The sequence below is a fragment of the Rhinatrema bivittatum genome, chromosome 2, assembly GCF_901001135.1.
Source record: "Rhinatrema bivittatum chromosome 2, aRhiBiv1.1, whole genome shotgun sequence".
Classification (NCBI taxonomy): Eukaryota; Metazoa; Chordata; class Amphibia; order Gymnophiona; family Rhinatrematidae; genus Rhinatrema; species Rhinatrema bivittatum.
The window spans coordinates 544,899,370-544,924,951 of NC_042616.1; the positions used below are offsets into that span (position 1 = coordinate 544,899,370).

At 43.8% G+C, this 25,582-nt stretch overlaps 1 protein-coding gene across 1 annotated transcript in view; it reads right to left on the bottom strand.

The window, feature by feature from the left end:
* Nucleotides 1-1,069: 1,069 nt before the first annotated feature.
* Nucleotides 1,070-25,582, bottom strand: part of LOC115083352 (uncharacterized protein C18orf63-like) — a 67,380-nt gene continuing 42,867 nt past the window's right edge. The window contains exons 4-6 of the mRNA XM_029587152.1: nt 23,713-23,769; nt 20,893-21,004; nt 1,070-1,119 (exon numbers count right to left, since the gene is read on the bottom strand). Of these exons, the coding sequence (XP_029443012.1) occupies nt 1,070-1,119; nt 20,893-21,004; nt 23,713-23,769 (219 nt within the window). The remainder of the gene's footprint in view (nt 1,120-20,892; nt 21,005-23,712; nt 23,770-25,582) is intronic.

Sequence of the window (25,582 nt, forward strand, 5' to 3'; positions counted from 1 at the left end):
TTAATAACTAAAAAGCAGGTTAATAAGTAAATAAGTAAGTAAATAACATTGAACTTGATAGAATCTGGTAACAGGATAAAATATAGTGTTGCATATGCAACACTATATTCAGAACAACATTTGCCTAAGTGACTATTTGATGTCTTTAGAGCTTTAAATGTTCAATTGGTGAACTGTTCCTATCTTTGTTTTGAACTTTTCACATTTAAAAAAAAAAATTTTTGGACACATAAAAACAAAAAAATCTTTTTTGATAAAAATAATAAAAGATATATAGGGTGGACGATGGTGTTCATGATTAAAAATTAAGGTACACCGGGATGGTGCCCAAAATTTTATGATACATAACCTTACACTCTTTAAAAAATGTTTTGGGTGTGAAAAGCGAGTTTGAAGTTGATTTTTAAATCAGTGATCATTTTTGGCAAATCTTTTGAAAAAGGTTAAGATGCAATAAAATTAAAAGACAGCATATATAAGAAAGTATTTAATGTGGGTTGTGTAGTGCGATTGGATTTGATTACCCCCATTTTTCGTGGATTGGTAGTGGTTACGTGGTTATGGTTCAGAGCAATGTAAGGATAGCCTTTGGTGAGGCCTTACCACCAATGTGGACTTCTTCTTGCTGGCTGTTTTGAGGAGTTTTTTTTAATTTTTTTGTAGCACTGAAAAGTGCTGTTGTTGGTGCTGCAGTGCAGGAAGGCAACTAAGAGTAGGAAAACTAAAGAAAATAATGAAAATGAAACAAATTTTAAAGGATTTTGAAAAAATATCTGGAGAGTCTAAGTTCACATCTGTGTTAATCTCAGACCAAAAATGACTAAGGAGGCTCATGAAGCAATGCCTGTGTAGGAACTTTCGCCCATGTTCAATAGAACTCAAAGCTCTACTAGCTAGGAGAGATGAGTCTATTCAGTGCCACCGGATGACATCACTCACTTTTAATGACTAATTCAGCGTGATTATTGATGGAAAATATCTCAAAACAAAAAAATCTAGAAATCACACTATAATTGAAATGTAGCTTGATTGACTAAAATATTCTCCTATGAAAGTGGGAAGTGTTACTCTACTTACCAATAGCATGCTGTTTGCCTGTTTGTGACAGAAAATCTTTGCCTGAACAAAAACAAAAACAACATTATTTGCTTGTTCTCTAAGCTCCTTTATTGTTTGGAAAGACACAATTTATTCCCTGTTATAGACAAACTATAGAATTTATCATGGGACATGTAGTAAAATCACAGCACAGAACTACAGTTACTACCCTTAACAGAAAGCATGGGAGTAACCTCCATGGAGCAGCAGTTAGTACCCTAAGCAGCTTTTACTGGGCCAGCTAGATGGTCTTTATCGGCTGTCATTTACTATGTATGTTACTATGTTACTAGCTGGACACTAAGACTGAATTATGAATAGCAGGTTGATGGGCATAGAGAAGTAAGTGCTAAAAGCTACTTCACAGGACTCTACGCAATGCCAGGTGTGTTAGTCTAAATTTTTTCTGGGTAGTGAAAATCTATATATCTATATATCTTCATATCCCACCGATGAAGTCAGCATTAAGCAAAAGAGCTTTCTCCACAGCTGGTCCCAAACTCTGGAACACTCTCCCGCCAGAACTCAGATCAGTGCAATGCTCCACTACATTTAAAAAAAGACTCAAGACTTGGTTATTCAACCAAGCTTTCCCATAACATCAACCTGCGGAATATCCCTGCCAATGATCCCTTCGGTGGTAATCCACTAGAGAACTATTTAGATCATCTCTAGAACTCACTTGAACTTTGGCAGTCTAATATCAAAACCCAGTCTTATAACTATCAACTGTTTATTTAGCCTACATTAGGCACGTATCTTTTACTTATGTTATTAACCCCATATGTACTAATCCAAGTTATATCGACCTGTTCATTGTAAGACATTTACTTGTCAATGTTATTGTTTAGAATGTAAACCGAATTGATCAGTAATTCTGTTATTGGAAAGTCGGTATATAAAAATGCTAAATAAATAAATAAATATTGCTAAATAGTTATTGTACAAAGCACCTTAAACTGCACATTTCAAGTAAATTTCCTTTCTGAATCATTTTAATAGATCCTGAAGCATTTATTGAATGAATTGGATCAAAGAAAAATTAATTCTTACCTGATAACTTCCTTTCCTTAAGTCCAGCCAGACCAGTCCAGATGCATGAGTATATGCCTCCCAATCAGCATATGGAAACAGAGACTAACAGACTCTAACATGCTCCGGTACCGACCTCAGCCTGCCAGTATTCTATGTAACAAGCTAAGATAAATATTTTTAATACCGTAAACCTGCCCCTCATCCCATATACATAAATCAAAGAGTTTCCAAGAGAGAAAAACAGAAAACATGAAATGGAACAGATATATCCTGCAATACTTGATATGATCTATTACCTTAAAATCCATTGTGCTGACTAACACACAAAAGCAGTTATTCTGAAAATGAATCAGGAGAATAATACACTTGGCAGAATGGATTGGTCTGGCTGTACTCAAGAAAAGGCAATCATTAGGGGTGTGCATTCGTTTGCAACGTATTGGCAATCTGCAACGTATATGTCCATATTCGATGTATTTATGTGATTGCGAAACGTATCGCGATTCCCCACGAATATAACATATAATCCGTTCTATACGTTTGGCGCCGCGCGCTCACAGTGATTTCTTAGTGGCCATTTGATATAAGAGAACGCCATTTGGGTGTATCCATAGCCAAAAACCAGCCCTTTCCTGTGAGTCATCAGTGACCTCACAGCCCTGTCAGAGTGGGTCGGACAGGTTGGCAAGGAGACCAGAATGCAACATATCAGGAATAAGAATTTTTGCAATGCAGCCAATCGTGCTCTCACTCAGTGGTCGGTGATGGTTTTGCTGATGACCCAGCACTATATGTACTTAAGCACGTGGCGTGCCACATACTTTCTTTGCAGGGGTGATCTGGGGAGGTGATCTCTGCGGAAGGTGGCTGTACTCAGAGCTAGTCTGAGTTCTCAAATCTGTATTCTGCAGCCAAATGCAGAACAAATATCTTTTTCTATCTACGATATTTCTTCTGCATTTGGCTGCAGTGCCAGCTAGCCCTGTTTTTTTTAAGCACTTTTTTTTAGTTGATCTGAGACGGTCTCTCTGTGCCACAGAGAGAAGCTGCTAGCAGTGGCATTTTTGCTGCTTAATATACCCCCTGGGGTAGGTTGCAAGCTCCATTTGGGTGTTGTGGGTGGGAGAGATATATTCAATTTCCAGCTAGTTTGCAAGAATTTCCATTGAAAAATATATTTCATCGATTTTCCTGCTGTGCCAACAATTCCAGCTTTTTTTTTAACTGCATTTTTTTAATTGAACTCACTCAGTCTCTCTGTGCACTGGGCATCAGTGCCAGTGGGCACTGGATAGTTTTGCAGACTCAAGTATATTGGGACAGCAGTGGTCTGTGAAGCCAAATCCCCAGTGGGCCTCTTTTGTAGTTACCACTTTGTTGTGTGCACACACATTACACATTAGTGCACATTAAGGCACTGTGCCTGTGGGCAGCCAGTTTTGCAGACTCAAGTATATTGGGACAGCAGTGGTCTGTGAAGCCAAATCCCCAGTGGGCCTCTTTTGTAGTTACAAGCTCAGTGTGTGCACACACATTACATTAGTGCACATCAAGGCACTGTGCCCATGGGCAGCCAGTTTTGCAGACTCAAGTATATTGGGACAGCAGTGATCTGTGAAGCGAAATCCTCAGTGGGCCTCTTTTGTAGTTACCACTTTGTTGTGTGCACACACATTACATTAGTGCACATCAAGGTACTGTGCCCGTGGGCAGCCAGTTTTGCAGACTCAAGTATATTGGGACAGTGGGTGCACACCCACCTGACGGATGAGGCCCATACCTCAGCCAATATTCTAGCATGCATCAGACAGATGCTGGCGGGCTGGCAGCTACACCAGCGACACAGGAATCTTCAGGCAGGGTTCTTTGTCACAGACAAAGGTGCAAACATGGTACATAGAACATAGAACATAGAACATAAAAATGATGGCAGAAGAAGACCAAACTGCCCATCCAGTCTGCCCAGCAAGCCACACAGTTCATCCATTTATTTTTTCTTTTCCCACCCTTTTTCTCCCTCCCACCCATCACTATTAGCTTCCAGCACCCTCCGGCCCCAACTCCCTTCCATCCCTCCACCATGCAGAGAGCAGTGCCGTATCCGCATCCCAGTGAACATCCAGCTCAATCAGGGGTAGCAACCGCTGCAACAAGCAGGCCACACCCCTGCCCCATACTCTTACCCACCCCTGCTTTGTTTGTTTGTTTCTTGTTTTTGTTTTTTTTTGGAGATGGCAGCCCTCCGTGAAGGTGGAACACCAACCACTGGCCACTGGCATCCCGCTCCGTGAATGCCTCTGTGGCTACTGCCACTCCGTGCAGTGTTTTGCTGCCTGAAGGTGGAACCCCAACTACTGGCCACTGGCATCCCGCTCCGTGAATGCCTCTGTGGCTACTGCCGCTCTGTGCAGTGTTTTGCTGCCTGAAGGTGGAACACCAACTACTGGCCACTGGCATCCCACTCCGTGAATGCCTCTGTGGCTACTGCCGTTCCATGCAGTGTTTTGCTGCCTGAAGGTGGAACACCGACTACTGGCCACTGGCATCCCGCTCCGTGAATGCCTCTGTGGCTACTGCCGCTCCATGCAGTGTTTTGCTGCCTGAAGGTGGAACACCGACTACTGGCCACTGGCATCCCGCTCCGTGAATGCCTCTGTGGCTACTGCCGCTCCGTGCAGTGTTTTGCTGCCTCCTCTTTATTTACGCCCACTAGACTTGATGGATCCACAGTGTTTATCCCACGCCCCTTTGAAGTCCTTCACAGTTTTAGACTTCACCACTTCCTCCGGAAGGGCATTCCAGGAATCCACCACCCTTTCCGTAAAGGCAATAGCTGACAGGCATTTTCAGAACATCCGATGTTTTGCACACACTCTGCACCTGGTAGTGAAGTCAGCTCTGGGGTTGGAGTTCAATCATCAACAGAATGAATACCTGCATATGTTAATACAAAAGTGCAGGAACATATCAGCGCAATTCCACATAAGTGTGAAGGCGGGGCAGGTTCTCCGACAAAAACAGACTGATTTGGAGATGCCTCACAAGCGTCTCATTCAAGACATTTCCACCCAGTAGAATTCCACCTATATGATGCTGCAAAGGTTAGTGGAGCAGCAGACACCCCTTCATGAACTTTCTGTAGCAATGGACATTGGTGTGCAGAATCCCCTAGGGCATCAACATTGGTTAGTCATGAGTCAGCTGGTAAAAATCCTGCAGTCCTTCAAGGATGCAATGGAGGAGCTGAGTTCCAGAAGTTCCACCTTGGCACTTGTGAGACTGGAAAATTGGGCATCCAATTTGTGAGACTGGGCATCCAATTTGTGAGACTGGAAAATTGGGCATCCAAATGGCAGATGAAATTTAATGTGGATAAGTACAATGGGAAAAATAACCCATGCTATAATTACACAATGTTGGGTTCCATATTAGGTGCTACAACCCAAGAAAGAGATCTAGGTGTCATAGTGGATAACACATTGAAATCGTCGGTTCAGTGTGCTGCGGCAGTCAAAAAAGCAAACAGAATGTTGGGAATTATTAGAAAGGGAATGGTGAATAAATTATTAGAAAGGCTAGTGGGTGCTCAGCTCCTGCACCCACTAGCCTCTAATCTGTTTGGTTTTTTTTGTTTGTTTTTTTACAGCTAAGTCCTCACTGGAAAACCAGCTACTAGAGTAGGCATTTGTCTGAGGGAGGGATCCGCAGATATCACCTCAGGAAAATGTGACAAACTGAAGAGTAGTAAATCACTTGGACCAGAACCCCAGGGTTCTGAAAGAACTAAAAAATTAAATTTCAGACCTTTTTCAATTAATTTGTAACCTAACTTCAGATGTACCTGAAGATTGGAAGATGGCCAATGTAACCCCTATATTTAAAAAGGAATCCAGGGGTGAGCCAGGAACTATAGACTGGTAAGTCTGACTTCAGTGCCAGGAAAAATCGTGGAAACTGTTATAAAGAATAAAATCACAAAACATTTAGATAGACATGGTTTGATGGGACACAGCCAGCATGGATTTACCCAAGGGAAGTCTTGCCTGACAAATCTCCTACATTTTTTTGAAGAGGTGAAGCATGTGGACAAAGGTGAACTGGTAGATATGGTGAATTGGGATTTTCAGAAAGCGTTCGACAAAGTCCCATATGAGAGTCATCTAAAAAACTAAAAAGTCATGAGATAGGAGGCAAATCCCTTTTGTTAATTGCAAGCTGGTTAAAAGACAGGAAAAGGGGTAGGATTAAATGGTCAGTTTTCACAGTGGAAAAAGGTAAACAGTGTGGTGCCTCAGGGATCTGTACTTAGACCGGTATTTTTTAATATATTTATAAATTATCTGAAAATGGGTACAATCAGTGAGGTGATCAAATTTACGGATGACACAAAATTATGCAGAATAGTTAAATCTCAAGTGGATTGTGATGAACTACAGAAGGACCTTGCGAGATTGGAAGCTTGGGCTGTTGCAACCGTCCCTTCCCGACGGCTGCACTCTTCCTACCTCTCTCCTGTTGCTCCTCCTCTTGCTGTTAATAGACGCATGGCTGCTGCAGCGTCTGCTGCCGTCCTCTCCAGCGTCCCTGGACTGGCTTGGGCGCTGCCTCCCACCATGCTCCGTCTCTACCTTAGGGTGCGCGCGCCGCGCGGCCCTCACTCTTATTTCCTACTTGGCGAGATCCTCAGGGGCGTCTCCCTGTGATGATGTCAACCTGCCTGGATATTTAAAGCCTACACTGTTTGCTAGCCTTTGAGTTAGCAAGGGGATTCTTACGGATGGGATTCGCTCTCCGTACCCAGCTACTCTGCCTCCAATCTTCATTGGAATCTTAACGCTAACGGGGTACCCGCTCCTCGGGGGCCTCACTTGCTTTTCAGGTCGCTATCAGGAAACCGGTACTCGCTCCTCGAGGGCCCATGTTCCCTGACTTGCTGCCTGCTCCTACCTTCTCTTCTGCCTGGAAGGATTCGCTATCTTCAACACCAGTGAGTACTACCATCTCCATCTCAGAGCTTTCCCTGGAACCAGGTACTTGCTCCTCGAGGGCCTGCCTCCGTTCCAGCCCTGGTACCATCTCCTATGTGGAACCGCTGTGTGAGTACATCTTCTTCAAGCCTCTCAGCGATAAGGTACTCGCTCGAGGGCCTGCTCTTCCTATCCTGGGGTTCTCCATACTGGGACTTGTTCATATTCCACTGTACTCATTATTCTCAGTTCTTTCCACTACAGCATTGCTATCGGAGGAGTCGCTGTTCCAGCGCCTGAGGGATACTAGCCCAGCCGGGTTACTTCAACTGCTCATCACTGGCACCTCTGGTGGCTACACAACATTGTTTAAATAAAGATCAATCTCTGTATTTGTGTGTCCTCAGCTGAGCTTGACCTGTGGCCCCTCACGGGACTGCACCCAGTGGGCGTGGTCAGCTGCCACAGTGTCCAAGGGTCCACCCAAACCTCACTAATTATAACAGATTGCTAACGCCATGGATCCAGCATAGCTCAAGGCCTTACAGGCCGTCCCTGGCCTGGCCCTGCGCATTGCCAAACAACAAGATGCATTGGAGAAACTCACTTCAGCGTTTCATCAGCTACAAGCACAGAAGACGCAAGGCGCTACTTTCAGTAATGAAGGTCAGTTACCTGAGGTAACTATAAAAACTATGGTAATTCTGGCTGCTCCAGTTCATTTCTCTGGAGAGATTCAAAGAACCAGAGGATTCCTAAACCAATGCTGCATGCATTTCGCCTTGCAGCCTGCACACTTCCCCACAGCCTACGCCAGGACTACTTATATTCTATCTTATCTTGATGGACGGGCCTTGTCTTGGGCTTCAACGCTGTGGGAATGTAAGGATCCAATCCTGCAGGATATTGATGGATTTATTTAAATCCATGTTTGACGATCCTGCTCGAGTAACTGTTGCTGGTTCTGACTTGGTGGACCTGAAGCAAGGCAACCGACCACTGGCTGATTTTGCAATAGAGTTCAAGACTCTTGCTACAGAATTATGCTGGGATCCTAGATGCCTGAAAACTCTCTTCTTCAGAGATCTGAATACCCGCTTGAAGGACGAGCTTGCCGCTCGTGAGACACCTGACTCGCTGGATGAACTAGTGGCCTTGGCTACTAGAATTGACCACCGGCTTCATGATAATGTGAAAGAACTCAAGCCTACTAAAGGACTGATTCAGAAGGAGACTTGTGCTAAACTTGCACTTCGGATGGTTCCAGCTGTACCTGTTGCCAGTGGAGAAGAACCGATGCAAATTGGTCGCAGTCATTTGACTTCAAAAGAGAGAAGACTTCGGAAGAGACAGGGCTTATGTATGTACTGTGAACAAGCTGGTCATGATGTCCCAACATGCCCCATTTGTCTGGAAAACGGACGGGCCTAAGTCCTGCAGGAGGACTGTTCTTAGGCCTTACTACGCCTTCTCCTCTGCTCTCTCTACCAGTCTCCTTGACTTGCGGACCATCTACAATCCAAACTCTTGCCCTTGTGGATTTGGGGGCAGGAGGCAACTTTATACTTTGACGCCTAGTGGAACATTTGAGGATTCCCCTTGTTACGTTAGAAGCTCCACTACTCTTGTCTTCCATCCATGGAGAGCCTTTGCCCGGTGATGTGACTTATCACACCGAACCAGTGACTCCGCACCGGAGCCCTCCATATGGAGACCATCCCCTTCTTTGTGTTAGAGAAGGCCATGCACCCTATCGTTCTGGGGTTACCCTGGTTGCAGTTGCATCAGTCTCAATTCAACTGGTCCTCCCTGGAACTCTCCTGCTGGGGCCCAGGTTGTCATGGCAGATGCCTCAAGGAAGTTTCTCCTGTTCTCTGCATGCCTACAACTGCAGTGATGGTGGGACTGCCGCCTCAATACGATTCATTCAGTGATGTGTTTTCCAAAGAAGCTGCTGACATCCTCCCTCCACACAGATCTTACCTGTGCCATTCGGCTGAAACCAAACATTGAACCTCCTAAGGGACGTGTCTATCTACTCTCCGCAATAGAGAATAAGGCTATGTCCGAGTACATCGAGGAGAATTTACAGAAAGGTTTCATTAGACCTTTGAAGTCACCAGCCGGCGCAGGATTCTTCTTTGTGGGGAAGAAGGACGGTTCCTTATGTCCTTGTTTCGACTATTGAGGTCTGAACGAGATTATGATTAAAAACTGCCACCCCCTGCCTTTAATCTCAGAGCTGTTTGACCGGCTTCAGGGGGCCAAAATATTTTTGAAACTTGACCTGAAGGGGGCCTACAACTTAGTCCAGATTCGCAGTGGCGACAAGTGGAAAATGGCTGATACTTCACTTTCAATGCATATCCAGCATAGTTCTCTGCTTCAACGGCATGGGAGAAAGACTGATACATCACGAATTTCCAGCATAGCTCTCTGCTTCAACGGCAGGGGAGAAGAAAAACTGATACTTCACACATCCAGCAGAGCTCTCCGCTTCAACGGCAGGGGAGAAGAAAAAAAAGGGTTCGCACTCACAAAGCGGGGAGTAGCTGGCTTGTTACGGCGGTTACTACCCCAAACCAAATGTGCCTGATACTTCACTTTCGATGCATATCCAGCATAGCTCTCTGCTTCAACGGCAGGGGAGAAGAAAAACAACCAATAAGGGCTGTATAACATAGTCTGGGAAAAAACAGATGAGCATGGGTGTAGCTTGCTTATTGCGGCGGTTACTACCCCTACTACCCCTAACTAATCAAGCTAGATATTTCACTTGGATGCAGCTCCATCACTACTCTCTACATTAATGGTGGGGGAGGAAGGGAAATAGAACCAAGAGCTAAGAGAAATAGATAAGTATGAGAGAAAAAATGTGTGAAGCTTGCTGGGCAGACTGGATGGGCCATTTGGTCTTCTTCTGCCGTCATTTCTATGTTTCTATGTTTCTATGGTCATTTTGAATACTTAGTAATGCCCTTTAGCCTGTGCAATGCACCCACCGTGTTCCAGAACATGATGAATGACATTCTGCGGGATTTGTTTTACAAGAGTGTCGTAGTGTACCTAGATGACATCCTGATATTTTCTCAGAATTTGTCTACTCATCTAGAAGATGTCAAAGCAAGTTCTACTAAGGCTCCGAGAATACCGACTCTACGCCAAGCTATCCAAGTGCGAATTCCATAAAGACTCCATGCCTTTTCTTGGCTACATTGTGTCTAAAGATGGCTTCCAGATGGATCTCCAAAAATTAGAAATTATCAAGAACTGGTCCCAACTTACCAGCCTGAAGGCCCTGAGACGATTTTTGGGGTTCACCAATTACTATAGAAGCTTTATAAAGAACTATTCTTCTTTGACGGTGCCCTTGACTGCTATGACCTGGAAAGGGGCCAATGCTTCTAAATGGTCAGCGGAGGCCATTTCCGCATTCGAAGATTTAAAGACTGCCTTTTCCATGGAACTATGCCTACGTCATCCAGACCCCAACAAAACATTCATCATAGAGGTCGATGCCTCTGACATCGGTGTGGGGGCTGTTCTGAGCCAGACTAGAGATTCCAAGTCCTTACATCCCTGCTCTTTTTTCTCATGACGTTTCTCTCCGGCAGAGAAGAATTATGGGATCGGTGACAAAGAACTCCTGGCTATTAAGCTGGCATTCGAGGAATGGCGGCCTTGGCTCGAAGGCACTGAACATCATATTACCGTGTTTACGGACCATAAGAATCTAGAGTATCTCCGCCATGCGCAACATCTTAACCATAGACAAGCTAGATGGTCCTTATTTTTCAACCGCTTTGACTTCGTGCTCAAATATCGCCCCGGAGACAAGAATACCAGAGCTGATGCCCTATCATGCTACTTCCTCTCGGAGGATATTCCGGAAGAGCCGCAGCACATAATCGACCCGAGGAAAGTCGTCTTAGCGGCTACTCATTCTGTGCCTGCTGGTAAGACCAGCATGCCAAAACGTTTCAGAAAGAAAGTGCTCTATTGGGCGCACGATTCCAAGCTGGCTGGCCATCCTGGTCAACGCCGTACCCTGCTGAAGCTACAGAAGTATTATTGATGGCCAACTATCAAGGAAGATACACTCTCCTATGTGTCATCTTATGCCAACTGTGCCAAGCACAAACCTACTTCTGGCCAACCGTGGGGATTGTTGCAACCACTTCCAGCTCCGGAACAGCCGTGGATGCATATCGCTACTGATTTTGTAGTTGATCTACCCCTTTCTGGAAGTGATAGATCACTTCTGGAAGTATGAATACCATCTGGGTCACAGTCGACCGCTTCAGCAAGATGGCCCACTTCGTGGCACTGCCTGGCTTATCCTCAGCCTCGGAACTTGTGAAGCTCTTCATAGTCCATATCTTTCACCTCCACGGCCTACCAAAGCACATAGTCTCGGATCGAGGATCACAGTTCACGGCAAGATTCTGGAAGGCCCTGTGCAAACTCTTCGACATCTCTCTAGATTATACATCTGCCTATTATCCTCAATATAATGGCCAAACAGAACAGATGAATAGGACCCTGAAACAGTTCATTTGGGCCTATGTGAGTTGCCATCAGAATAACTGGGCCGAACTGTTACCATGGGCTGAATTCGCCACTAACTCTCATCCAGCAACATCAACAGGATCAACACCATTTGAAGTGGTATATGGACGTTCTCCATCACCGCCACTTCCACTGAAGCTCTCAGTGACATTCCCAGCAGCTCAATCCACTGCTGAAGAAATCCATCAATCAGACGAAAGCAATGCTACTCAAAGTGAGTAATCAAGCCAAAAGGTTCTATGACACTCATCATTCCAAAGCACATGTCTTTCAACCTGGTGACAAAGTCTGGCTATTCACTAAGAACCTTAGACTGAAGTTACCCTCATCTCAATTTGCTCCTCGCTATGTTGGACCATTTCCAATCCTCCAACATCTTGGCAATGTTACCTACAGTCTGAAGTTACTACCTGGATTGAACATCCATAATGCTTTTCATGTTTCACTTCTGAAACCACTCATCATCAATGAATTTTCTTCCAAATCTTTGGAACCATCTTCCATCAATGCAGAAGCTGACCTAGAATACAAGGTTGAAGCCATTCTTGATGTCCGCAAACGAGGCAAAACCTGGGAATACCTTCTATCATGGGACGGTTTTGGCCCCGAAGAAAATTCTTGGGAGCCTCTGGCTAATATCCTTGACAAAGAGATGCTCCATCAGTTTCATCTCTCAGATCTTTGGAAACCAAAACCTGGTACCCGCATAGGAGACCGACCTTTGAAGGGGCGTACTGTTGCAACCGTTCCTTCCTGACGGCTGCATTCCTCCTATCTCTCTCCTGTTGCTCCTCCTCTTGCTGTTAATAGACGCCTGGCTGCCAAGGCGTCTGTCTGCCGTCCTCTCTGGCGTCCCCGGACTGGCTTGGGCGTTGCCTCCCGCCATGCTCCATCTGTACCTTATGACGAGCATGCCGCGCGGCCCTCGCTCTTATTTCCTACTTGGCGCGATCCTCAGGGGCGCCCCCCTGTGATGATGTCATGCTGCCCGGATATTTAAAGCCTACACTGTTTGCTAGCCTTTGAGTTAGCAAGGGGGATTCTTACGGATGGGATTCGCTCTCCGTACCCAGCTACTCTGCCTCCAATCTTCATTGGAATCTTAACGCTAACGGGGTACCCGCTCCTCGGGGGCCTCACTTGCTTTTCAGGTCGCTATCAGGAAACCGGTACTCGCTCCTCAAGGGCCCATGTTCCCTGCCTCGCTGCCTGCTCCTACCTTCTCTTCTGCCTGGAAGGATTTGCTATCTTCAACACCAGTGAGTACTACCATCTCCACCTCAGAGCTTTCCTTGGAACCAGGTACTCGCTCCTCGAGGGTTTGCCTCCGTTCCAGCCCTGGTGCCATCTCCTACGTGGAACCGCTGTGTGAGTACATCTCCTTCAAGCCTCTCAGCTCTCAGGGATCAGGTACTCGCTCCTCGAGGGCCTGCTCTTCCTATCCTGGGGTTCTCCATATTGGGACTTGTTCATATTCCACTGTACTCATTATTCTCAGTTCTTTCCACTACAGCACTGCTACCGGAGGAGTCGCTGTTCCAGCGCCTGAGGGATACTAGCCCAGCAGGGCTACTTCAACTACTCATCACTGCCACATCTGGTGGCTACACAACATTGTTTAAATAAAGATCAATCTCTGTGTTTGTGTGTCCTCAGCTGAGCCGGACCTGTGGCCCCTCACGGGACTGCCCCCCGTGGGCATGGTCAGCTGCCAAGGGTCCACCCAAACCTCACTAATTATAATATGGGCTTCCAAATGGCAGATGAAATTTAACGTGGACCCTTGCTGTAATTACACATTAGGTTCTATCTTAGGAGTTACCACCCAGGAAAGAGATCTAGGCATCATAGTGGATACTACATTGAAATTGTTGGCTCAGTGTGCTATGGCAATCAAAAAAGCAAACAGAATATTAGGAATTATTAGGAAGGGAATGGAAAATAAAACGGAGGATGTCATAATGCCTTTCTATCGCTCCATGGTGAGAATACTGTGTGCACTTCTGGTCACCACATCTGAAAAAGGATATAGCTGCACTGGAGAAAGTGCAGAGAAGGGCAACCAAAATGATAAGGTGCATGGAGCAGCTGCCCTATGAGAAAAGGCTATAAAAGTTAAGGCTGTTCAGTTTGTAGAAGAGACGACTGAGGGGGGGATAAGACAGAAGTCTACAAAATCATGAAAGGGCTTGAACAAGTTAATGTAAATCAGTTATTTACTTCCCTTGGGTAAATCCATGTTGACTGTGTTCCATTAAACCATGTCTTTCTATATGCTCTACGATTTTGATCTTTAGAATAGTTTCCACTATTTTTTCCCGGCACTGAAGTCAGGCTCTCACTGGTCTATAGTTACCTGGATCGCCCCTGGAGCCTTTTTTAAATACTGGGGTTACATTGGCCACTCTCCAGTCTTCAGATACAATGGATGATTTTAATGATAGGTTACAAATTTTAACTAATAGAACAGAAATTTCATTTTTTAGTTCCTTCAGTACCCTAGGATGCATAACATCCGGTCCAGGTGGTTTGCTACTCTTTAGTTTGTCAATCCAGGTTTACAGTGATTTGGTTCAGTTCGTCTGAATCATCACCCCTGAAAACCATCTCCGGAACTGGTATCTCCCCAACATCCTCATTAGTAAACACGGAAGCAAAGAATTAATTTAGTCTTTCTGCATTGGCCTTATCTTCCCTAAGAGCCCCTTTAACCCCTCGGTCATCTAATGGTCCAACCGACTTCCTCAAAGGTTCTTGCTTCGGATATATTTTTTAAAGTTTTTATTATGAGTTTTTGCCTCTATGGCCAACTTCATTTCAAATTCTCTCTTCGCCTGTCTTATCAATGTTTTACACTTAACTTGACAATGCTTATGTTTTATCCTATTTTCTTCAGATGGATCCTTCTTCCAATTTTTGAAGGATTTTTTTTGGATAAAATAGCCTCTTTCACCTCACATTTTAACCATGATGGTATTCGTTTTGCCTTCCTTCCACCTTTCTTAATGTGTGGAATACATATGGACTGTGCCTCTAGGACTGTATTTTTAAACAATGTCCATGCCTGTTGAACACTTTTAACCTTTGCAGCTGCATCATTCAGTTTTTTTCTAAGTATTTTCCTCATTTTATCAAAGTTTCCCTTTTGAAAGTTTAGTGTTAGAGCTGCAGATTTACTTATTGTCCCCCTTCCAGTTATTAGTTTAAATTTGATCATGTTATGATCACTGTTGCCAAGTGGCCCCACCACTGTTACCTCTCTCACCAAATCCTACGTTCCACTAATAATTAAATCTAAAATAGCTCCCTCTCTTGTTGGTTCTTGAACCAGTTGCTCCATGAAGCAGTCATTTATTACATCCAGGAACTTTATGTCTCTAGCAAGTCCTGATGTTACATTTACCCAATCAATATTGGGGTAATTAAAATATAGAAAAAGAAAAAAGAAAGAAAAAAAATTGTTTGCATTAAATAAAATGAGGAAGGTGAATGATCGATAAGACCGGTTAGTGTCTGAGTGAAAAGTGACACATAACGTCAAGGCTTGCTGACACCTTCATAGGCTAAATAATTGTTAAATGTTTGTTTGGGTTCCACATTTCTGTATATTTGGTAATTAAAATCTCCCATTATTATTGCACTGCCAAATTGATTAGCTTCCCTGATTTCTCTTAGCATTTCATCATCTGTCTGACCATTTTGTCCAGGTGGATGGTAGTATACTCCTATCATTATACTCTTACCCAACACACATGGGATTTCTACTCATATAGATTCTACTGAGCATTTAGTCTCTTGTATGATCTTTATCCTGTTGGACTCTATAACCTCCTGGACATAAAGTGCCACACTCCCACCAAGTTGATCTTCCCTATCATTGCGATATAATTTGTATCCTGATATAGCACTGTCCTTTTGGTTATCCTCCTTCCACCAAATTTCTGTGATGCCAATTATGTCAATCTCATCATTTGCTGCTATACACTCTAACTCTCCCATCTTACTTCTTAGACTTCTGGCATTGGTATACAAACATTTCAAAGTGTGTTTTTTGTTTGTTTTAACAACCTGCTTTTCAGTTGTTTGGGATAATTCGGAAATCATTAGCTTTGGTGATTTTTTACATATAGGCATATGGACTTTGTTTGCTTTTAATGGAACCTCTCTGTTGGGATGCCCTAACTCTCCTGTTTCATTAGTATCCTTCAAGGATACATTTCTCCGAACCATGCACTGCTGAGTGACTGTCGGCTTTCCCCCTTGTTCTAGTGTAAAAGCTGCTCTATTTCCTTTTTGAAAGTTAGTGCCAGCAGCTTGCTTTCACTCTGGTTAAGGTGGAGCCCATCCTTTCGGAAAAGACTCCCCTTTCCCCAAAAGTTTCCCCATTTCCTTACAAAGCTGAATCCCTCTTCCCTGCACCATCGCCTCATCCACGCATTGAAACTCTGGAGCTCTGCCTGCCTCTGGGGACCTGCACGTGGAATAGGAAGCATTTCAGAGAATGCCACCCTGGAGGATCTGGATTTTAGCTTCCTATTTAAAATCCTAAATTTGGCTTCCAGAACCTCTCTCTCCCACATTTTCCTATGTCGTTGGTGCCCCTATGTACCACGACAGCCGGCTCCTCCCCAGCACTGTCTATAATCCTATCTAGGTGACGCGTGAGGTCTGCCACCTTCTCACCAGGCAGGCAAGTTACCAGGCAGTCCTCACGTCCACCAGCCACCCTGATATCTACATTTCTAATAATCGAATCACCAACTATGATGGCTGGCCTAACCCTTCCCTCCTGGGCAGTAGCCCTGGGAGACAATACATCACCTGGAGAGCAGATCCTTGCTACAGGATCACTTCCTACTACACCAGGGTGATGTTCTCCTACTGGGAGACCTTTCTGATCCAAGGCAGCACTAGGGCTGCCAGACTGGATTTGGGACTTGGCTACTATGTCCCTGAAGGTCTCATCAATGTACCTCTCTGTCTGCCTCAGCTCCTCCAATTCTGCTACTCTAACCTCCAGAGATCGGACTCATTCCCTGAGAGCCAGGAGCTCTTTGCACCAAGTGCACACATACAATCTCTCACCGGCGGGTAAAAAATCATACATGTGAACCTCAATGCAAAAGACTGGAAAGCCCCCCTCTTGTTGCTGGACTGCTGCCTTCATCTTGAGTTCCTAGTTAAGTTTAGGATACTAAGGGAGTTGGAATGAGAGTACTTTAAATTTACAGGTGAATGTACTAATTAATCAGCTAGTGTCCTACAAGGGGATGATTAAAGGTTCAATAAGGGCTGGTACAATAGTATGATTTAGATAAGACCCTGATTGATTTTTAATGAGAAAGTGTCTCGTGCCTAAAAATTAAGGGTTGAGTGGGTGGGAAAGACAGACACTAGAATGAACTATCTTTGGCTTGCTTATTACCTCAGATACACACAAACTCTAAAGAATATGTCCCTTAATTTCACCACCCAAGTATTACCGCTTGGATGCTTGGGCACGGCAGGACATCATATTCTCACGGGTGGTGTTGACTGGACCATGGGCAGCCTCCCACCCTGTTCAGGAGTAGCTTTGGTACATCCCACTGATGGGGACTGGCCTGCCTGAATGGAGAGGAAGGAGAAATTACTACTTATCTTATAATTTCAGGGCTTCAGAGGCCCCGCACCCTTTGCAGTAGAGGAGGACCGGAAGGCTCATCTGCATACTGCTCCCAGCATCCCCCGAGAGAGGAGTCCAGAGGTCACTGCAAGCGATCCAGGGATTGACTTCCACAGCCCCAGCTTCCAGAGGCCCCGCACCCTTTGCATAATGGCGCGCGAATCTCAAACCCTTCCATTAAGTGAGTGAAGATTAATTTAACGGTGGTTAAAGAGGATTGGTAAGATTACCACTACTACTGCAAAGGGTGCGGGGCCTCTGAAGCCCTGAAATTATAAGATAAGTAGTAATTTCTCCTTCCTCTCCATTCAGGCAGGCCAGTCCCCATCAGTGGGATGTACCAAAGCTACTCCTGAACAGGGTGGGAGGCTGCCCATGGTCCAGTCAACACCACCCGTGAGAATATGATGTCCTGCCGTGCCCAAGCATCCAAGCGGTAATACTTGGAAAAGGCGTTCAATGAGGACCACATTGCCATTTGGTAAATCGACAGGTGACAATGAAGTTTCACCCACGATACCGCCTGAGTCCTTCTGAAATGTGGTCTAATCTGCTTCAGCAAAGGAATCTCTGAGTACAAACAGGTTATCAGACCTGTTATCAGAGGTTTAGTAACCTCCAAGTACCACAGCAAATCTCACTTGACGTCCAATGTATGTAAAAGACAATACCCATTTTCATCTCTGTCCCTGTCGAAGATAGGCAGGGAAATGGACTGATTCAAATGAAACTCCAAATACACTTTGGGCAAAAATGAGAGCACAGTCCGAAGCTGTACCACTCCTGGAGTCATAAGCAGAAAAGGCTCATGGCAAGAAAGGGCCTGCAGTTCAGGAACCCAATGGCAGAACAGATTGCCACCAGGAAAACTGACTTCAAAGTAAGCAGCCACAAGGAGAGACCATGCAGTGGCTGAAGGTCAGACCTGTCAAGAATTTCAGGACCAGATTAAGGTCCCACAGAGGCTTCGGAAGCCCCAGAGGAGAATGAAAATAATTAACTCCTTTCAAAATCTGGGACACACCAGAATGGGAAGACAAAGTCCCACCATTGACTCACCCCTATAACAAGCAAGGGCTGCCACTTGAACCTTCAAGGCGTAAAGAGCCAGTCCTTTACGCAATCCATCCTGTAAGAATTCCAAAATTAAGGGAATTGCCACCCTGAAAAGCAGTGAACCTTGCTCAGCACACCAGGCCTTGAAAAACACTCCAAACTCCCACATAGGCCAGAAACGTAGAAAATTTCCTGGCCCAAAGCAAAGTGGAAATCAAGGCAAACAAATAACCAAGTTTCAACAACCTAGCCCTCTCAATAGCCAAACCGTAATACAAAATCTATCTGGCTCATCGTGTAGAATGGGCCCCTGTCACAACAGATCTTTCCAAGGCGGTAGCCTGAGGGGACTGGCCACCAGCAGTCTCTGCAGATCAGCATATCACATCCTCCAGGTCCAACTCAGAGCCAGCAAAAGAACAGTGTCAGCTTGACTTGCAATCTTCTGAACAATCCAGCCTATCAGAGGCCAGAGCAGGAAGGCATACAGCAGGCTGCCCCTCAGCCACACCTGAACAAGGGCATCAATGCCCAGTGCTTTCGGGTCCCATCTGTGACTGAAAAAGCACTGACCTTTTGCGTTGGAGGTCACCAGCAAGTCTAGGTACAAACTGCCCTAGCAGCACTCCACAATGAGCTGAAAGGCTTTGTCCGCTAGTTCCTTCTTTCCTGAGATCAAGTTCCTTCTGCTGAGAAAGTCGGCTCCACCCATACCATGATCATATCTATCTCCTTTGACACCTGTTGACTCTTGGTTCTGCTCTGATGATTGATGTAGGTCACAGTCTTTGCATTGTCAGACATTATACAGACAGCCTGATTCTCTGGATGCTCAGCAAACTGAAAGCATGCTAGATGAACCGCACAAGCTTCCAATAGGTTGATGCACCATTGCTGCTCCTTAGCATTCCAGCGACCTTGCACCATCAACTCCTGACAGTGAGCCCCTCAACCCAGAAGGCTCGCGTATCTGTTGAGAGTACTAACCAATACAGTATCTCCAAGAAAACTCCCTTCCTGAGATGAGCTGCCTCTACACCTCAAAACACTCCCCAGAGACGTGAGCGGGAGACGCCGAACGCCAAGGAGAAGTACTCAGTAGGAAGTAGCCTCACTAAAATACTTCCATTTTGATTTTTCCTCTTTTTTTTTTCTAATGTTAAATAAAAACTTTTACCTAAGCTCAGCCCTCCCTATAACAGAAACAGATTCCCAGCTACACAGGGAGAGGGCGAAAGCCTTCATTGCCAAGCCTCTCTCGGCCTGCAACCACTAATTAATTTTTAAGTCCACACCCGAACAAGGCTACCGGACTGAAGGCTCTTAACTGAGGGAGGGACCCAATGGTATCACCTCAGGAGGTAAGTAGTGCTACACAAGCATCTCGACATTGTGTTTTCTTCCATTTCTTTTTCTTTTTTTTTTTTTTTTTTTTTACAGGCAATCCCCAGTAGGGAAATGCATGTACATCATCTGTTGGAGATGGAGTATACTGGCGGGCTGATGTCAGGGCAGGACTCCGTATCTGTGTCGTCAGCTTCTTACTCCATCTCCATCTGCTGGCAGAGGTGAATAAGCCACTGGTGGGTATTGACCTGCTTGAATGGAGAGGAAGTCTCTCTGAACTCAGTCAGAAAATGTTTCTGCAAAAGCAGTGCATGGTCATTCTAGAATTGAGCAAACATGTGCCAGCGAAAAGCACTGAGAAATTCTATAAGCAAACATAAATCAGGGAGCCTGATTTTCAAAGCTATTTAGCCAGATATGCCACGTATCTGGTTAAGTAGATAGCTGGATAAGTCAGGGGTGGGCAATAGACAATAGACATAATGGGGCAGCACTATTTGGACTTATCCAGTTAAGTTAATTGGATAAGTTAGATCTGCTAACTAAGCCAATATAACTATCTGGCTAAACAGCGCTGAATAAGGGGATATTCAGCAGCATAGCTGTGCTACTGAATATCCCATGTAAGTTAGCTGGATAAGTGTTATCCAGCTAACTTATATAAATGTTCATTTATGAATACTGACCTTACATATTTAAAATAAAATCTTTACATGCCAACACAAGATTGATGGAAATAGGTTTAATAATGCTATTTTAATTTTAAAAATGAAGTGACAAAGACATGGAAGTGTGTTAAACAGTGGCTTCTGAAGGTTAGAATCCTACTGTGTTACCCAAATCATTAGCATCCAGTTACTACATCCTAGGCTTTGGACATGTAACAAAGGGCCTGTGCCTGTGTATTATTTGCTTTAGCTCAAAATTTACCAGGTTATCGATGCTCCCCAAAGTTCACCAGTTATTGATAAATTATAAACATTCAAAACTGTTGCCTAGATAATATGAGTGACATGAGAACAGAAATCAGTCCAATATTTAATTTATTCAATAACAAGAAAGATGTGTAGAAGGACCATTTAATAATAATCATCTTAGCACTAGTGAGCCATGCAAACACCAAAATATAAAGACTAGTGCAGCATTATAAATTACCTTGGATTAACAGATGACCTGCCTTGTTCCAGCTGGGAGCAAGTTTGGCTGTAAGGGTGTATGAGAGGCAGGTCTGAAGCATAGCTGGGGTCACTCGCTGAGGAGCTTCCATCTATCAATACATCAATCAACAGAAAAAAATTATCATCCGTGTTCAAATGTCTAATTCTTTATTTCCATTTTCAATAAGCATGTGACAGGGGCCAACCAATGGCACCGGTAGCCCCTGTCAAATGGTTGGGGCTGAAGGCCACCGGTGCCAGAGGCGGATTGGCCTATCGGGGGATCGGGCTTCCCCCGGTGGGCCGGTCTAGCTGATCACATGGCCGAAGTCTCCGGCTGCGCCGATCTTCTTTCTGTGTGTGTGTTTCTGTGTTGGTGTATGTGGGGTGTATGTGATGTATATGTAAGAAAGGAATGGTGCTTGTGTGTGGGTGTATGTGCTGTGTATGTGAGAAAGGAATGGAGCTTCTGTGTGTGTGTGTATGTGGTGTATATGTGAGAAAGGAATCTGCCAGTTTAAAAAAATGAAATGTGATAATACATATACCTCAACTTTTGTGCTGGTAGCACAACTTTTGAAAAGTTGGATAAAAGATGAAATTACTGAATTGTAAGCATCCCTCTTCTGGAAAATAAAATTTAACTTAAAAGTGGGTAGAGACAAATACTAAAGCAAAAAAAAATTAAAGTATTTAAAATGTTCATCTCAGCAAAATCACAAATTAAAGATACTGATGCCAGGTGGGGTTTGTTTGTTTTTTTAAGCATAATTTAAGCATGAAATCTAGAATAGTTCCAATCTGAAACAGTGTTTTTTTTTTTTTTGGTTTTTTTAAGCCTTTAGAAAATGTATATTTTTAAATGACTAAGACTGTAATCTTCCCATTTAAAAGGGAAGCTGACTAAAGATGTCTTTCTGTTCCATATCTCCAACATGAATAATCATACGACTGACAGTTTGAAGAAAGACACTTGCTTTATTTCCTGAAAGCGTAAAACAAGAGAAGCTGTATGATGTGTGGGTGGCTGTCCCTTGGAAGGACAGAACCTGAAGGAAGGGTGTCATTTCACCTTCTGATAGGAATGTGGTTTTCTTATTTAACGGTTGGGAGCATCACTTTCACTTTTAGTAAAAGTGAAAAATCATGCAAGTCTGAAAGCAAGGTGCTTCTGTGAGTGTAATTTGTATGTGAGACAGGGAGGGTGCTTCGTGTATGTGAGAGGTGTATATATGAGACAGGGAGGGTGCTTCTGTATGTGTGCGGTATATATGTGAGTCAGGGAGGGTGCTTGTGTGTGTTAATGTGTGTGTGCAAGAGAGATGGAGCATGTTTTTGGCTGGCTTGTGGCTGTGAGAGAGGGCATGTGTGTGATTAAGCCTGTTTGTAAGTGAGATAGAACATGTGTGTGATTGAGAGCTTGTGTGTAAGTAAGAGAGAGCGAGAGCATTGTGAGATTGAGAGATACTGGCCAGAGAGGTGACATGTGTATGTGTGAGAAAGACTGATCAGGGAGATGACTGGTATGTGTGTGCGTGTGTGTGTGTGTGTGAGTGTGTGAGAGAGAGAGAGAGAGAGAGAGAGAGACTGGTTGGGGAGATGATTTGTGTGTGAGAGACAGAAACTGGTCCTGAGGGTGTGACTGGTGTGTGTGTGTGTATGAGAGAGAGAGAGAGAGAGAGAGAAGAGACTGGTTGTGGTCCCTAAGGAAGAGGACTGTGAGGACAGCTTCAACAGCTACTGCTGCTTCTGGTGTGGCCTGCAAGGGAAAGGAGTAGGAGAACTGCTGGAGAGGGTAAGTAAAGGTGGCTTTTTAAGTTCATTTTTCTTGATTGACTACCATTTTAATTATTGGGTAGTATGTGATGTGTCTGCTGTTTGAAATATTTTATTAGTGTTTGGTAAAACTTTCAAAATTTGCATGAGTCTTTAATTATTGGATATTCTATTCATCAGCTGTTTTGAAATTATTTTATTTGTATGATTTTATAATTATGATTAATGATTTATATATCTTGATTTTATTGATTTGTTTCACGAGGAATGGTGAAATTTTTGTTTTTCCATTGTTACACTGTATAGAGTCTGGCGTGATGCATTTTACAGTTCAGTTTTTGTCTGCACATTTCTATTTATACTTTATGTGGCTTTATTCTGTATTTGGTGAGGGTTTGTGTTCTGCATGCAAAGACTGAGATGAAGCATTCTTTTAGCATGTAGTTTCTCTGGAGGGATCTGTAGTAGCTTGGCCTGTTCTGTTTTCCTGATAGGAGGTGTATAGATATTTTAGATTCTGGTGTAATATTTGTGGTATTCTTTTTCATAGGTGGGGTTGTTATTCTTTGAGTATTGGCAAATAGTACTGTATTGATACGGAGGACCATGCCGAAATATATCACAATAGGTATGCCATATGAATTCCAAGATGCAACGTTTTCTTGTTGGCATCACAACAGTGCATGAAATTATCACAATAACTTGTATATTAATTTTACCTCAGAATGTCATTTTTCATGTAAAATATGTTATAAATGGACTGATAAAACAGCAAGGGAGGCTATCTAAACAAGCCATGGAGGCAACAATACAGAATTAGAAGCCAAATGTCTGGAAATTTGGCTTCTAATTCTGTATTGTTGCCTCCACGGCTTGGTTATTGGACATTTGGCTTCTAAATATGTTATAAATGCATAATTTAAAATTGTGTATGGGGAGGGGGTGCCAGACTGTAAGGTTTGCCTAGGGTGCCTCATACCCTTGCACCAGCCCTGCATACTGTATACATTTATACTATGAATTGATTTACATCAGTACTCACTTTAGCCCCATGCTTCTCTATTGCAGCTTGAACTTTTCCCAGTTTGTAAAATGGTATCTAAACAAACAAGAACAAACTCTATGACGTCTATTTTATGTACATTCAGAAGCTGAATTGCAGGTCATTGCTGTGGGTAGGTCATTGCTCTGGTGGTAACTGCTGTGCAATCACAACTTTAAAGAGGACATTGTTGTGATCACTAGACCAGTGTACAATTATTTCCACAGTTTAACTGGCTTATCCTCTATTTTAAACAAGGGACTTTTCAGGTAGCAACCTTCATATCTCATGATAGTTACAACATGCTGGTCAAGTGCTTAACCTCTCTGCCTAACCGCTCTTAAGTGCTTCATTATTCTCCATATTTCCACGTTCAGAAAGTAAAATGAAACACACAAGGGATTCATTTTCTCAACTTAGTTCACATGGTAGTATTGCAGATTGGCGGTAGGGGACCAGTTCATGCATATTAACGTGTGTTCTCCCAAAGGTTTGTACCCAAGTCACCCAAGCAGCACACTCACTCATCAGACTTAAACAATTGACAGTCACTTGCTCACAAGCAACAAAAATCCCATTACAAAGGATATACAGTAAAGGAGGTCATTATCTATGTCTTGAGGAGAAAAGGGTAAAAGGAGGTCCTACCATTGTATAGAGGTAAAATAAAAATGTAACATGATCATACAATTGCAGACACTTGATGGCAGATATTTATGAGGTCGCCTCTCTTTGTTCACAGCCTGCTGGGGACCAGGCTTGAAACAGATTTGTCTATTATGTCACATTTGTTTCCTGTACTATTCTTTAACATTTGAAGATTATTTGCCTCATTATCTTTCAAAAACAGATGAAACAAGCTTGAAGAAAGAGAATGAGAAATTACTACTTACTTGATAACTTCCTTTTTTCTAATGAAGACAGGTTAATCCACAACCAGTGGATTATGCACTTCTACCAGCAGATGGAGACGGCGCAAAGCTGACATCACGGTATATATACCCCTGCTCTGACATCAGCCCACCAGTATTCTCTGCAAAAGCCAACTGTGGACAAACTAACAATACTTGATTATAACCATTAACAGACAATCACTCAAGCACTCAGTAAGAGGAAACACTGAGCTCAGACAGAGTGTAACATCACTTATCTAGGTACTGAAATGACACTTACCAGTTATATTCAGAATGCAGCCACTCAGGAGGCCAACAGAATCACAAACCGGCAAGGGGAGGAAGGTTGATTAACATGTTTTCATTAGAGAAAAGGAAATTATCAAGTAAGTAGTAATTTCTCATTTCTCAGCATTCAGATAGGTTAATCCACAAACAGTGGGATGTACCCAAGCTACTCCCGAAAAGGATGGGAGGCTGCCTGCTGTCCAACCAACACTGCACACACAAAGGCTACGTCCTTCCGAGTCTGCACATCCAGATGGTAATACCTGGAAAAAGTGTGTAAGGAGGATCATGTCACCGCTTGGCAAATTTCAATGGGAGACCATAATCGAAGCTCTGCAACAGACAATATTCCTTCACATCTCTTTCGCTATCCAGCGTCAGCAAGGAAATAGATTGATTCAAGTGAAAATCCAAAACAACTTTTGGCAAAAAAGACAGAAGAGTTTGCAGCTGGACCACCCCTGGAGTCACTCGCAGGAATGGTCCCAGCAAGAGCGAGCCTGCAGTTTGGAAACTCTAAGAACAAAACAAATCGCCACCAGAAAAACTGTCTTCAAGGTAAGTAATCTCAAGGAGATGGTACACAGTGGCCGAAAGGTGGAACCCACCAGGAAATCCAGAAACAATAAAGTTCCACAAGGGCACTGGCAACCACAAGGTAGAATGAAGATGCTTCATCCCCTTCAAGA